At 48.4% G+C, this 14,314-nt stretch overlaps 1 protein-coding gene across 1 annotated transcript in view; it reads right to left on the minus strand.

Annotated features, from left to right (window-relative positions):
• Nucleotides 1-14,314, minus strand: part of LOC127471468 (uncharacterized) — a 185,287-nt gene that overhangs the window by 118,083 nt on the left and 52,890 nt on the right. Inside the window, exons 26-31 of the mRNA XM_051788394.1 lie at nt 3,906-4,101; nt 2,789-2,852; nt 2,331-2,379; nt 1,515-1,630; nt 696-813; nt 214-313 (exon numbers count right to left, since the gene is read on the minus strand). Coding sequence (XP_051644354.1) covers nt 214-313; nt 696-813; nt 1,515-1,630; nt 2,331-2,379; nt 2,789-2,852; nt 3,906-4,101 — 643 coding nt within the window. The remainder of the gene's footprint in view (nt 1-213; nt 314-695; nt 814-1,514; nt 1,631-2,330; nt 2,380-2,788; nt 2,853-3,905; nt 4,102-14,314) is intronic.

Consider the following 14,314-nt stretch of genomic DNA (forward strand, 5'->3'; position numbering starts at 1 on the left):
CTCTGTTTCCTCTGGAAGGGACATACCCAAACCAAAGGCACTCTTGACAGCCTCATCCTCTCTAGAGCTCTCTGCACATTGCAACTCTGCTCTCAGCTTACAGCAGTGGGCTGGGCACTCCCACCAGCACCACTTTTGGGGAACTGGCAGGCACTCAAAGGCAACCCCAGACCCTGCCTCCCAGGAACGCTGTGCCTGACCAAGAACACCTACTCAATTTCACGGATCCATCCATTCCTAGAAGAATATTGTCACTTTTGATGTCTCTGTGGATCACTCGATTTGAATGAAGGAAGTCCAGGGCTTTCAGGCACTGAGATTAAACAAAGAAATGAGAGAAAAAAATTAATTAGGCTGATTTTTTCCAACAATAAAGGAAATGGCTCTAAAAGATCAAATTTCCAGGTGACACAACAATTGCAGACATACCTCAAGTGGCAAAGTTTGGAATAATAAATAAAATAAAATGAAATTAAACTAGAAAGGAAAGTACAACAACATTATAGGAGTATAATAACAGAGTACAAGAAATGCAGTGAGACTGGCAGGCCGTTCACTTGGATGCTCTTTTCTTCTCCACATCATAACAGCAACGCAGAAACAAAGCTCTGAACAGGAAATCACACCTGTTCTTACCACCTTTTGCAAAGAACCATCCTGTCCAAGCTGTCAGAAGCAAGGGCAGCATCCCTTACCTCCCGACTGATGGAGGCTATCATCTCTTCCTCAAGAGCTTGAATGGAAACCACAGCACCTAAGGTGAATCCCTCCACATATTCCATCACCAGCCAGAGTTCTTCATTGAAAAGGTAGCTGAAAGAAGAAACCCACAGCATGGAGATGAATGGGCCCAGCTAAATGACCTTATGGGAAAGACTGCAGTTGAGTTTTCTTGCCAGGTCACTTGTAAATGAAGAGAGAATCTGAGCAGGCTAAATGAGAAAGGCTCATCTGTGAAAAAGGAGATGTCCTAGATGGCAAGCAAGGCAAAAATGCAGAGAAATCTGGAACCAGGACATTGCCATCAGCTGCTTCATCATCTTAACTCATCCCTTCCAGCCTGAACTCCAGGAAGCAGGCAACACAGACTTCTCCATGGGAGGAGAGTGTGCACCACTGAGGGCAGATGTTGGTCAACCCCTTGGAAAGCATTGCATAAAGTGCATTCAGAAACAGGGAAAACCATTTAAAACCTGGCACATTGTGTGGTTGTGCAAACAAGAGCCTAGTCTTCCTGGCATCCACAGCAACAGAAAGTAGAGGGAAAACCCCAAGGGCAATAATTTCTAGGAGGGTTTATCAGCACGTATCATTAAGGCACAGAAAAGATGGTCAGTTTGAAAAAACCAGACCCCAAAAGAACAGGGAGGTAGTGAACTGAAGGGCTGTGGCTTTAGGAAGACATGGCAGATGGAGGTTTTGGAAGACACGCTTCAAACTACCTATACCAGAAAAGGCCAAGGCAGACACAAGGCACATGTGAACCTCGATGTGATAATCCCAGAACCACTCACCTGTCTATATAGCGAATGATATTGGGATGCCTCATGCTACTCAAGAGTGAAACCTCAGTTAAAATTATCTCTCTTGCGTACTTTCTCTTGGAAAGACACATCATCTTGATGGCCACCTAAAAGGAGATTAAAAGCCACAGACTTGAGAAGTCTGTTGCACAGGACCACAACACACATGGAGCAGGTGTCTTTGGAATGATGGAGCCAGGGTGGGCCAAACTGCCTGGGATTAGACACCAGAGCTTCTTAACTGACAGGACAAGAGGCGATTCCTCCACTTGCCCTTGTGTGCCAGTTACAGGACACATGGCTATAGACATTTTGCCTTGTAAACTCTGGACAAATGGTCTCCAAACAATCAATCCATAATGGAGGAAATCCCATCCTAAAAGGTCATGGAGGTTTCAGAAAAAAAAAAAATACAATCCCAGAACTTTGTAACATGTTGAGGGGTTATGAGCAGCGCTCAGGGCCTTTAGATCCCTTGCAGACTCCTGTGTAAGTGCACTTCCCAAGTGCAGCACTGCAGCTGGGTAAGGAGCCACCAAGTAGCTGATGCATTAGCATAGTCAGTAAATAAGTCTGAGCAAAGGTGTCCTTCTCTGAAAGATACCCCTGCCCTCCTTGCCTTCTTTTGGGGACTTAATAAGGACAAGGTCTGTCCAAACCGTGTCTTGCAGGCTGACACTTGTCTGCCCTCAGAGGAACAGTCTCTGCAGCAAAGATCTCGTGGCCACCCAGAGCTGTGGCCACAGCTCCCAGCGGAGGGGAAAGCACTCGAGAGCTGCACAATCTGCCGGGGGTGCTGGCCCTTACCTGTCCTCCTGTGGCAATGTCAACTCCTCGGAAAACTGTTCCACAAGACCTAGAAACAGAGCAGCAGCCAAGAAAGGAGAAGGCGTTTAGGCCCTGGGTGAGAAAGCCAGCCCAGAGAGCAGAGCTCTGCTGCCCAGAGTGTTTATAAAACACTCGGCTTCAGCAGCAGCCCAGCAGCCCAGCAGCCCAGCAGCCCTCTGCCATGCAGGGTGGCCAGGAGAAAACATAGGACATACTGCATGTCCTGCTCCTTGTTACAGGCAAGAGACTGCCAGCATTGAGTTGTCTTTGACAATGCCTTCTGACCACAGTTATTAAATACTGATCAGGACTGACAGACAGGAGGATGTAAGCCCAGTGTCTGCCCATGTTTGCAGCTTGCCCGACTGCATGCTTGATAGGACACCAGCAAAATCCCTGGCCCATGGTTTTGTGGAAGTAGCTGAGATTGGACTTACCCTTGGCCAATTATCTGCTGTAAAGTGTATTTCTTCGTAGGGTTCCCCTCACTCACAATGCCCTCTGAAAGAAACAACATGAAAGATGCTCATGTGAAACAGAGATACCACCTTCCAGCAGATCCAAAAGGCAGCCCCACTGTGCGGGGCTGTGAGCCCTTTGTAGTCAGCTGGTAACAACAACAACAACAACAACAACAACAATAACCACAACAGCAGAGGCAGCTCCGAAGCACAGGTGGCTCCACAAAGACTGATTTTCCACAGTCTTTTGAGGGTTTACCTTGACAGGAAACTAAGCCCATGGAGAAATGCTCAGAGGAGACAGAAATCAGAAAAGAACAGGCACCAATGAAAGAATTTGTTGTCTACAAACATTAAGGAGAGCTGGTGCAACAGAGCCCTTATTTTCTTGGAGAGAAACACTCCGTGTGATTCGGCCAAAGGTTTAGTAGTTTTGAATGCACTAAGTTAAGTGCATTAAAGATTAAATTTTGACAATTAAATTGAGGTTTGGAATCTACTGTTGTGAACAAGTGCCATTTTCAGAACAGAAAGAATATTATCAGGTGTTTACAGGAGAGGATGGAATCTGCCCAACCTTTCAGCAGTTTGCCAAAAAAAAGGCCTTTATGTTGTTCAAGAGCAGCATCTCAAGTTCTAATCCCTGAGAATGGGGCTTTAAGAACTTGGACCCTCATCACGGATCAGCAGGCTGAGTTCTGAAGGGGACCTTGCCTGTGCCATTTGAAGAACCACACTGCTTGTCTTCAACCTTAGAGATTTCGGCAAAGTCTCTGTACTGCAATGACTTGCGAGGAGTCAGGAGTCTAAAGAGAATTTAGGAACCCTAATATTCTCTTGGGTTTAGCCCTCTGCACACAGGAGTTCACTAGGTCATTCACTAGGTCAAAGCCTTCTGCTCAACCAGAAACCATCTCTGCCTTTGCCTGGAGCGTAGATGGAAGCTCAGGAAAACTGAATCCAGCCCCAGCTGCCCTCAGAGGCAGAAGGAACAGCCACAGTGCTCTGTTGCTTCCTCTCTTCCTTTAGTAGAACTAAAGCTGACATGCATACCATGGACTGCTGTACCAGCCAGGAAATACATGATACGTACTGAGGTCATCAAGGTAAAGTTGTGTTAGTGGGGACAGCGTTGGCGGCTGGTGCGGGATTTTCTTTGGAATCCTTTTCTTCGGAATGCTTTTCTTCCGAGTGTCTCCTTTCCCGGTGCTTGTGCTTGGCATTTCAGTGTTGGCAAAGGTGACTTTTTTAGGTTGTAGTTCTGCAGCAGCACCAGGCCTCTTGAGGATCTGTGGCAAGAATTAGGTTATGTCAGAAAGGTGGCTTGCAGAGCTGCCCTGAGATCATAGTTCAAATGCAAACCCTTGGGAAGATGCTGTTGGCCACAAGTCAGGCTCTTAAACTGTCTCTTGCTGCCCACTTCACAAAGTGAATGGATGAGAAGAAAAGACTGGATTTACATGAGTTCATGGGCAGTTTCCTCTTCAATTTTCCTGCATTTTCTCAACTAGGTCGTGCAGAAGGGCAACTACCCTCTAGGGCACAGTTATTCCTATCTGTCTTGCAAGGGACACTCTGACTCAACTTGGAAGTTCAAAACCTCTTTTCCAGGTGTCAGTGGCTGGGCCGAAGCACCATGTCATGGCAGGGCTAGAGCCCTCACAATCTTCAGTCCCAAAGAGCAAGCGCTGTCTGCTCAGGAACTTGCAGCTCTGAATGACACCAAAGGCAGTGCTAACCAAAGCTGGCACTTACTGGTTTTATCTCTTCAGGCTTTACTTTTCCAACAGCCACAGGTTCCTTCTCCACTTCTTTCTCTTCAACCTCCTGTCCAGAATCAGAGGGGGCCAGAAGAGGTTCTGGTGCTGCTGTTGTGTCCTGGGGAGAGTCAGTAGAGTCAGGGACAGTCACCATTCTGTCCCTTGCAAGGTTGGATAGTTACACACAATAACAAAAGGGTCATTTCACAAAAGGCCACTTTCTTGTTCAGTTTGCTTAGATTTTCTCAATTAGGCTATTCAGACAGGCAGGTAACCCCAGGGCACAGTTATTGCTATGTGTCCTGCCAAGGGACACTGGCTCAACTTGGAAGTTCAAAACCCCTTTTCCAGGTGTCAGTGGCTGGGCTGAAGCACCATGTGATGGAAGGACTCCAGCCCTCACACTCTTCAGCCATGAAGAGCAAGCTTGCTCTCATCACAAGTTCTAAATTACACCAAAGACAATGCTAATGTAGTCTGGCACTTACTGATTTAATTTCTTCAGGCTCTGCGGCTCCAACAACAGCCACGGGTTCATTGTCCACTTGCTCTTCTTTACCCTCTTGTCCAGAAAGACAGGGAGCCAGCAGAGGTTCTGGTGCTGCTGTTGTGCCCTGGGGAAAGTCAGTAGGGTCAGGGACAGTCACCGTTCTGTCCCTTGCAAGGTTGGATAGTTACACACAATAACAAAAGGGTCATTTGACACAAGGCCACTTTCTTGTTCATTTTTCATGGTTTTCTGAAATAGGCCCTGTGGAGGGGCAGGTACATCCAAGGGACAGTTTCTCCTGTCTCCGAGGAATCCTGCACAGCAATCTAAAGACTAAACAGGAAGAGTCAAAATCCCTTTTCCAGGTGTCAGTGGCTGGGTAGAAGCACAGTGTCATGGAAGGACTCCAGCCCTCGCACAGTCTTCAGCCATGAAAAGCAAGCTTGCTCTCATCACAAGTTCTAAATTACACCAAAGGCAATGCTAATGTAGTCTGGCACTTACTGATTTAATTTCTTCAAGCTCCGCAGCTCCAACAACAGCCACGGGTTCATTGTCCACTTGCTCTTCTTCACCCTCTTGTCCGGAAAGAGAGGGAGCCAGCAGAGGTTCTGGTGTCATGATTGTGCCCTGGGGAGAGTCAGAAGAGTCAGGGACAGTCACCATTCTGTCCCTTGCAAGGTTGGATAGTTACACACAATAACAAAAGGGTCATTTCACACAAGGGCCTGGCCAATTTCTTGTTCATGGATTTTCTGAAATAGGCCCTGTGGAGGGGCAGGTACATCCAGGGGACAGTTTCTCCTGTCTCTGAGGAATCCTGCACAGCAATCTAAAGACTGAACAGGAAGAGTCAAAATCCCCTTTCCCAGGTGTCAGTGGCTGGGTAGAAGCACAGTGTCATGGAAGGACTCCAGCCCTCACACTCTTCAGCCATGAAAAGCAAGCTCGCTCTGATCACAAGTTCTAAGTTACACCAAAGGCAATGCTAATGTAGTCTGGCACTTACTGATTTAATTTCTTCAGGCTCTGCAGCTCCAACAACAGCCACGGGTTCATCGTCCACTTGCTCTTCTTTACCCTCTTGTCCAGAAAGACAGGGAGCCAGCAGAGGTTCTGGTACTGCTGTTGTGCCCTGGGGACAGTCAGTAGTGTCAGGGACAGTCACCGTTCTGTCCCTTGCAAGGTTGGATAGTTACACACAATAACAAAAGGGTCATTTCACACAAGGGCCTGGCCTGGACAATTTCTTGGGCTGAAGTACCATGTCATGGCAGCACTCCAGCCCTCACACTCTTCAGCCATGCATGGCAAGCACTGGCTGCTCAGGAACTTGCAGCTCTGAATGACACCAAAGGCAGTGCTAACCAAAACTGGCACTTACTGATTTCATTCTGTCAGGCTTTGCTCTGATGTTTTCCTTCTCTGCTTGCTCTTCCTTACTCTCTTGTCCAGAAACAGAGGGAGCCAGCAGAGGTTCTGTTGATGGTGTTGTGAACCTCTCTGTAAGGAATCTCCTGGCTGCATCGAGCAGAGGACTGTTGTTGGTGAGACTATCAGATTTTTCTAAAACTGAATGCTGCCCAAAGAAAAAAGCAAAGAAAGGAGCCATTACTTTCCAAATGCAGTTTCCCACAGGCTCCAGCGGGATTCCTCTGGTTACCAGCAATACACATCAGGAGGACTGAGGGCACCATCTACACCTCCAACTTCATGTCCAGGACCTTGCTATCACAGGCAAACATGGCCCATAAGGCCCTTCATCAATTTCTCAAGGTGTCTGCAGCAAGGAGGTTTGCCTTGCCAGTGCTCGGGAATGCCACTTGCTGTCTCGGGCCTTTTCCATTTCAGAAAACTCAAAGGACTCCCTTAGGTTCCTCTTCTCTAAAGACCTGGGCTATTTTAGGTGTGAAAACTGATAAGGAGCATAAGCCCCTCCTCAGGAAATTCCCATACCTCTAAGCAAGGTCAACCCCAGGAGGATGCAGGCTTGTGTATTGTTCTGAAGAGCACTGAGGTGGAGGTTCTCAGCACCCAGACAAGAGCAGGGACACAAGGGGCAGAGCGCTGATGGACTCAGCTCTGGCTTGCAGGGAGAGCAGTGTGTGCATTCCAGCCCTGCCCCTCCCTGTGCTGGCTGCCACCTTCCTTCCCAGCAGGGACAGCCCAGTGGCACCTTCTGCAGCTCCCTCTCTCTGCCACAAAACCTGCCAGAACCCTGGAGCACTTCTGGCCTGCTTGAATGTGCCAGGCAGCAAATGGGGCTGGGACAAGGCCCGCTCAGCTGTCCCTCCTTGGGTGGCAGAAACCTCAAAGAGTGGGGCAGGAGGGACAAGCTGGGCCCCCTCTGAGGCTCGCAGTGAGCTCCCCACAGCCCCTTCCTTCTCCCAGGCCATTAATACTCTGACCACTTGGCTGGGACTGCTTCCTTGGGTCCCCCTCCACCAACACCATTTCAGCCTCTGGACCTGCTATTATTCTACTCCAGGTCTTTTTGCCACCAGGTACAACCAAGTGTCCTCCCAAAGTACAAGCCAGGGCCACAGACAGGACCAGATGGTGGAAGACCTTTCCTTGGAGGAAAGGCCATGAGAGATGGCACTGGAGAAGAGAAGGTCCCAGGGAGAGCTTATTGTGGCCTTGCAGTCCTTCAAGAGGACACATCTTTTTGCAGGGCCTGTTGCAGTGGGACAAAGGGTCATGGTTTTCAAGTGGAAGAGGATAGATTCTGGTTACATCTAAGGAAGTCATTGTTTAGAATGAAGGTGCTGAAACACTGGCACAGGAAGTGCATAACCCATCCCTGGTCAGGTGGGACAGGGCTCTGAGCAACCCGGGCTAGTTGAAGATGTCCCTGCTCGTTGCAGGGGGGTTGGACTAGATGCCACTTAAAGGTCCCTTCTAAGCCAAATTATTCTAGGATGCTACTCAGTTGTCATTTGAAAAGCACCAAGACTGGAGATTAGTAGGAGAGGAGGCCTCCTGATGCCTCTGAGTTTAGCTGATGACAAAGCCCATCCCTGGAGAGGTGTTTCACCTGCAGCCACTTTGTCTGCAGAAGCTGCTTGGTAGGCCATTGGGGCCTCACATTCCCGTACAGGTAAGACTGCAGGAAGGATCGGAACATAGACGGCGGATTTCTGGGAGTCTCCAGCTGGGGTGGCACGTCCTTAGGATTGGGACAAAGGAAACACAAGACAGCCATTAACATGCACTTGGTCCTACGGGCCTCAGTTCTACAGTGCGTATGTGCCAGGCCAATTTAACTCTCTATCAAATAAGGGGAGTTGAAGCCCCTCCACAGTCCCAGCTGCCTCTCAGTGGCAGGGCATTACATCCCATTGTCCCAAATTTGCTCTCTTTACCAACTAGTTAGACAGTGCTGCATATTGCTCTGACTTAGATGTCCCACCACGGCTAAAAGCAGCAAACAGTCTTCTGCCTGCAAACCCAGACCTTCCTCTGTTTAAAAGCTCTTGAACAGAAAATGAGAAAACGGCCAGGGATGCCTTGGCTGCTGCTGCTGCTGCTGCAAAGGCACTGACATGGACTTTCTTTCATGGACTTGCTTTCAGCCTCTCAGGCTGGCACTCTGTTGTAACAGGCCAAGCTCACAGCTCGCTCCATGATTCTTAAAACTAGGAACGTCAAAGCTTCCTTTTCCACTCACAGAAGGACGGGCTGCTCTCTGTCTACCTCCATATCCACTGGTGATTCCTCCATCTGCAATGGGCAAGGCAAAATGAAGCAGATGCTGTCAGAAAACTGCCTCTTGTGGGGAATCCCATCACACAAGGCAACCCAAATAAAGAGCATTTTTCTTTCACAACATCTCTCCAGGATCAACAGTTCTTTTGCACAGCAAGCAAGAGAAGAGGACAAAACCCCATATTCATCTTCTTCTACAGTTTCCTGTCTATTTTTTATGCTGTTTTCCCAGGAAATAAAACAAATAGAAACTCCATCAAGCAAATGTAAATTGTCCATTAACAGTCAATGCTTCTGTTCTGCCCAAGAGCTAAATCAGCTTTAGTTGAAGAGATAAAGAAGTTTCCTCTTCTTTTTTTTTTCCTTTTTCTGTTCGGTTAGCTTTTGGTTTTTCTTTTAATAAATGGCAAGCATCAGTTCTCTTTAGCTTGCTGAAAATGGTTCCCCAGAAAAACTGTCCCAAAAGCCCCTCTAGCCATTCTGTCATAGCACACGAACAGCTCCTGGGTTCAGGAGCCTGCACTGTTTGGAAGTTGGCATTTTATTTCAAAAGTCATTGGTGTGATCAAATCCTTTAATTATGGAATTTAACAAACAGGATGCTTTCCCCTCAGTTCTGGAGATAACTGAACAGTTTTTAGAACTTCTGAGAAGCTCTCCCAAGCCTGCATTTTGGAAGTCGTACTGGTAGAACCAGCAAAGTGAGGAAATTACAGACTCCACAGGCTATCCAGTGGAGGGCACAGAACCCCCTCAAGTTCCATTCCAAATGCTGTCCACACACAGACCCCCCCCTTTTCAGACAAAGCTGTTGACAGGAGTTCTACCAAACTAAGGGCATCTTAAGGGCAGTTTTGTTTCTAAATCATCTCAGTGCCTAAGGAAGAGCATAAAGAACACAGCCATGCCAAAGCCAGGTATGCTGCCCCCAGGAACAAACACTACTCACCTCTCGGGACATCCATCACCTGGCAGGGCCTGTCTGGAGAAAAATATAAATTTGATGAAAGGAGCACAAAATCATGAACTGCAGCACAGATTTGCCGAAACATGTCAGCAAAGCTGTGCTGCAGTCCAAGGGGCACAGCCCCTTGGGGGAGGGAAAAGAAAACCGTTCTCTGGTTTGCAGGCTCTCCACTGAGAGCTCCTCGATCCGGAAACTCTTCTTGGACGCCCGTTCGCAACTCTCCGCTGAGAAATCCTCAATCCGAAGACTCCTCTGCGATGAGCACGCGACGAACTGCACCGCAAGCCGAGGCCCTTGGTGCCTGAATGAGAGCGTTCCACGGACACTGCAGTGGCCACCCAGCACTTCAGTGACATCACAGCGACAGTGGGGCAACAGTCCTGTGACATCACGGAACCAGCCGTTCAAGGTTCCCCACGCTGCAATGGTTTTGGGTGGCTTCTTGACCCCTGGAATGTTGAATCTTGCTCTCCTGCTGGAGCCTGACCTCCCTTTCTCGCAGTGACTTGTCAGCTTACCTCCCGATGTAAAGCTCACCTTTCTGCCTAAAACTCATCTGGAAATCAACTCTGCTCTTCCATGGAATAATGGAATAATAAGTTTTCAATCTCTGTCTGTGTGGAGGCCTTTGGCTGGTCACCCACAGCCCTCAGCACTGTGAATAAAGTGACGCCTTGCTTTTTAACAGTAGCATTGCAGGGTTTGAGAGTTCTATTATCCCGAGGATTTCAGAGGTATTTGACAACTCCAGGAAGAGAGAGATTCCTTCCCGGCAGCCCTCACGGCACAGCCCTCGCTGCACCAAGCTGGGCTTCTCCCCTTTTACCATGGAGAGGCTTGGAGGACATCCAGAACAGCTGTGATTGCCTGACATGGACAGCATTTGTTGTCAATCCCTCAGGGACACCTCCGTGTTCCACACGTGGCAGGGAGCCCTTGGAGCAGCTGTCAGAGTGGGGGTGCCCCCGTGGGTGCTTCCTGCCCGTTCTCCCCCCTTTGGCCACTTCTCCCATAGCCCCTCAAGTCAGACTTTCTCCCAAGAAAGTTCTCTGCCCAGCACTGAGCTCCTGGTGCACCTGCAAAACCCAAATTCCCTTAGGCTTGTGGGAAACCTACAGGGTCACAAGCCTCAGTGGACATGGAGCTCTTAAATCCTTCTCCTATCCAACTTCTGTGTGCGTGTAAGATTTTCTGGGGCCCTGACTAGCCTTTCTGTCTGCTCCAGTGGAATATCAGGGCCACGGAGCAGCGGGTGTGTGTGAGGGGGTCTCCCTCTTTGCTGCCTGCTGAGGGGAAGGTGCTGAGAGACTGCGCATGCTCCGAGAGCGAGGTGAACCGTTCGGTGAGAGGCAGACTCGAAGCCTTCATCCCCTACGACCACCCGAGAGAAGTGGGCAGGCGCCAGAAGGCGTGTCCCGAGATTTCCATAGACCAGCGCCCACTCTGGGGTAGTTCCTGAATATGTAAAACCGTGCGATGGATATGGATGACCTGCGGGGAGAAAACGGGAGCCGTGAGGGGGGAGCTCTCGCCCGTGTCAGGCGGAGTCATCCCCGCGCGTCCGGCAGCGTAATAAACAACGAGCGGCTTCATAGCGCCTGTGGCTCTTGAGTTTTACTAGCGTCGCCTTTTCCCGGCATCACTGAGGCCTCAGCTGAGATGGGGTGACCCCCAGGCTGAAGCAAAACCGCTGCGGGCTGAAGCAGCGGGGCACAAGGACTGAGATGAGAATGGCTCTGGGCTTAGACAAAACCGGCTGCAGCTGAGGCGGGGGGGGGGCAGTTATGAGGCAGAAAGGGCTGTGGGCTGAGGCAAAACCGGCTGCGGGCTGAGGGAAAAACTGGTGCGGGCTGAGAGAAAAACTGGTGCGGGCTGAGAGGAAAACACCTGAGGGCTGAGGCAAGAACAGTTGCCGATGAGGCGGGGCGGCCCCCAGACTGAGGCAGCAGCGGCGACGGTTCTCAGCCTGGGCGATGGGGTGGGGCGGGGGGAAGAGGCCAGGCACTGAGCACAGTGGCGAGGAGTCTCCCTACAGCTCCCCGGCCCCACGCCGTCCCGCTCCCAACTTGAAGGAAGCCCCAGTCCCGTCCCGTCCCCCACCTTTTCGTTTTTCCTTTAATTTTTTCCTGTTCCCACACAAATACATATATATATGTGTATATATATATGTATATACATATATATACACACTATATGTACACACTATTTACACAGTCTCTCTCTATATATACACACACACAAGTATGTACATTATCTATATATAAGGGAGCATTATATAAGGGGCTACAGTGCAGGAGAGTTATGGGGTGTCGTGCAAATGCCCTATAGAGTACAGGCCAAGCAGAATGTCTGTACATCTGCATTTATTATTTCTTGGAAGTAGTTGGAACAGACAGGGTTTGCCCATCAGAAGGAGCTGAGTTCCCAAGCTGGGAACACAACTGGCTGTGCTGATTTACAAGGCTTCTGGCTTCCCCAGTGAATCCCAGGTGAAGCAAGGCTGCCTGCTCCCCGCATGATAGCCAAGGCTGGGCAGGGACGATGCCCCCTCACTGTGGGCTCCAGCTCCTAACAGAGCTGGGCAGTATTTTTTAACAACTTGTGGGAAAAACAGGGTTTTTTGGAGGGTGCTGCATTTATGTACATACTCAGGCCACCTTCAGCAGAGAGTCCCTCGGAAATGAAAACGGGGGAAATGGGTGGGAAATGTTTCATTTCGGCCTTTCATAACTTCAATGTGAAGCGACTGAAGCAAAAGGTTTACAAACACATATTCAGGGACTTCTGCCTCCGCCTGCCCCGCTGGCAGCCGCGAGAGGGCGATCTGTATCCATTCACCCACCCATCCTTCCATCCGTCCAGGTAAAACCATGGCCAGGTACCGACGCAACACACACACCGATAAATACAGGGTATCGTTTACAGAAGATATCATACATTATCCTATACATGATATTACACCTCTCTCTACAGTGTGTAGCACCTATAGAAGGGCCTCCGAATGTCTATAAAAATACATATTTATATACATATACTACAGATACACACAATATATATTTACACAAACGCTATATATATACACTACATATATGCACACTATATACACAGTCTCTCTATATACAAACACATATATACATTATCTATATACAACGGTTATAATTCTACAGTACATTGTGTAGATACACACAATATATATTTACACAAACGCTGTATATATATACACATATATATATATATACACTACATATACCCTGCCTCCCAGGAATGCTGTGCCTGACGAGGAACGCCTACTCAATTTCACAGATCCATCCATTCCCAGAAGAATATTGCCACTTTTGATGTCTCTGTGGATCACTAGATTTGAATGAAGGAAGTCCAGGGCTTTCAGGCACTGAGATTAAACACAGAAACACAAGGAGAAAATTAATTAGGCTGATTTTTTTCCCACAAAAAAGGAAATGGCTCTAAAAGATCAAATTTCCAGGTGACACAACAATTGCAGACATACCTCAAGTGGCAAAGTTTGGAATAATAAATAAAATAAAATGAAATTAAACTAGAAAGGAAAGTACAACAACATTATAGGAGTATAATAACAGAGTACAAGAAATGCAGTGAGACTAGCAGGCCGTTCACTTGGATGCTCTTTTCTTCTCCACATCACAATAGCAACGCAGAAACAAAGCTCTGAACAGGAAATCACACCTGCTCTTACCACCTTTTGCAAAGAACCATCCTGTCCAAGCTGTCAGAAGCAAGGGCAGCATCCCTTACCTCCCGACTGATAGAGGCTATCATCTCTTCCTCAAGAGCTTGTTTGGAAATGACATCGCCTAAGGTGAATCCCTCCACATATTCCATCACCAGCCAGAGTTCTTCATTGAAAAGGTAGCTGAAAGAAGAAACCCACAGCATGGAGATGAATGGGCCCAGCTAAATGACCTTATGGGAAAGACTGCAGTTGAGTTTTCTTGCCAGGTCACTTGTAAATGAAGAGAGAATCTGAGCAGGCTAAATGAGAAAGGCTCATCTGTGAAAAAGGAGATGTCTTAGATGGCAAGCAAGGCAAAAATGCAGTTTAGTGACAGCAGAGAGAAATCTGGAACCAGGACATTGCCATCAGCTGCTTCATCATCTTAACTCATCCCTTCCAGCCTGAACTCCAGGAAGCAGGCAACACAGACTTCTCCATGGGAGGAGAGTGTGCACCACTGAGGGCAGATGTTGGTCAACCCCTTGGAAAGCATTGCATAAAGTGCATTCAGAAACAGGGAAAACCATTTAAAACCTGGCACATTGAGTGGTTGTGCAAACAAGAGCCTAGTCTTCCTGGCATCCACAGCAACAGAAAGTAGAGGGAAAACCCCAAGGGCAATAATTTCTAGGAGGGTTTATCAGCACATATCACTAAGGCAAAGAAAAGATGATCAGTTTGAAAAAAACCAGACCCCAAAAGAACAGGGAGGTAGTGAACTGAAGGGCTGTGGCTTTAGGAAGACATGGCAGATGGAGGTTTTGGAAGACACGCTTCAAACTACCTATACCAGAAAAGGCCAAGGCAGACACAAGGCAAGCTC

The sequence above is a fragment of the Manacus candei genome, unplaced genomic scaffold (genome assembly GCF_025592945.1).
Source record: "Manacus candei isolate 608988 ecotype Guabito, Panama unplaced genomic scaffold, ASM2559294v1 h1tg000003l, whole genome shotgun sequence".
Lineage (NCBI taxonomy): Eukaryota > Metazoa > Chordata > Aves > Passeriformes > Pipridae > Manacus > Manacus candei.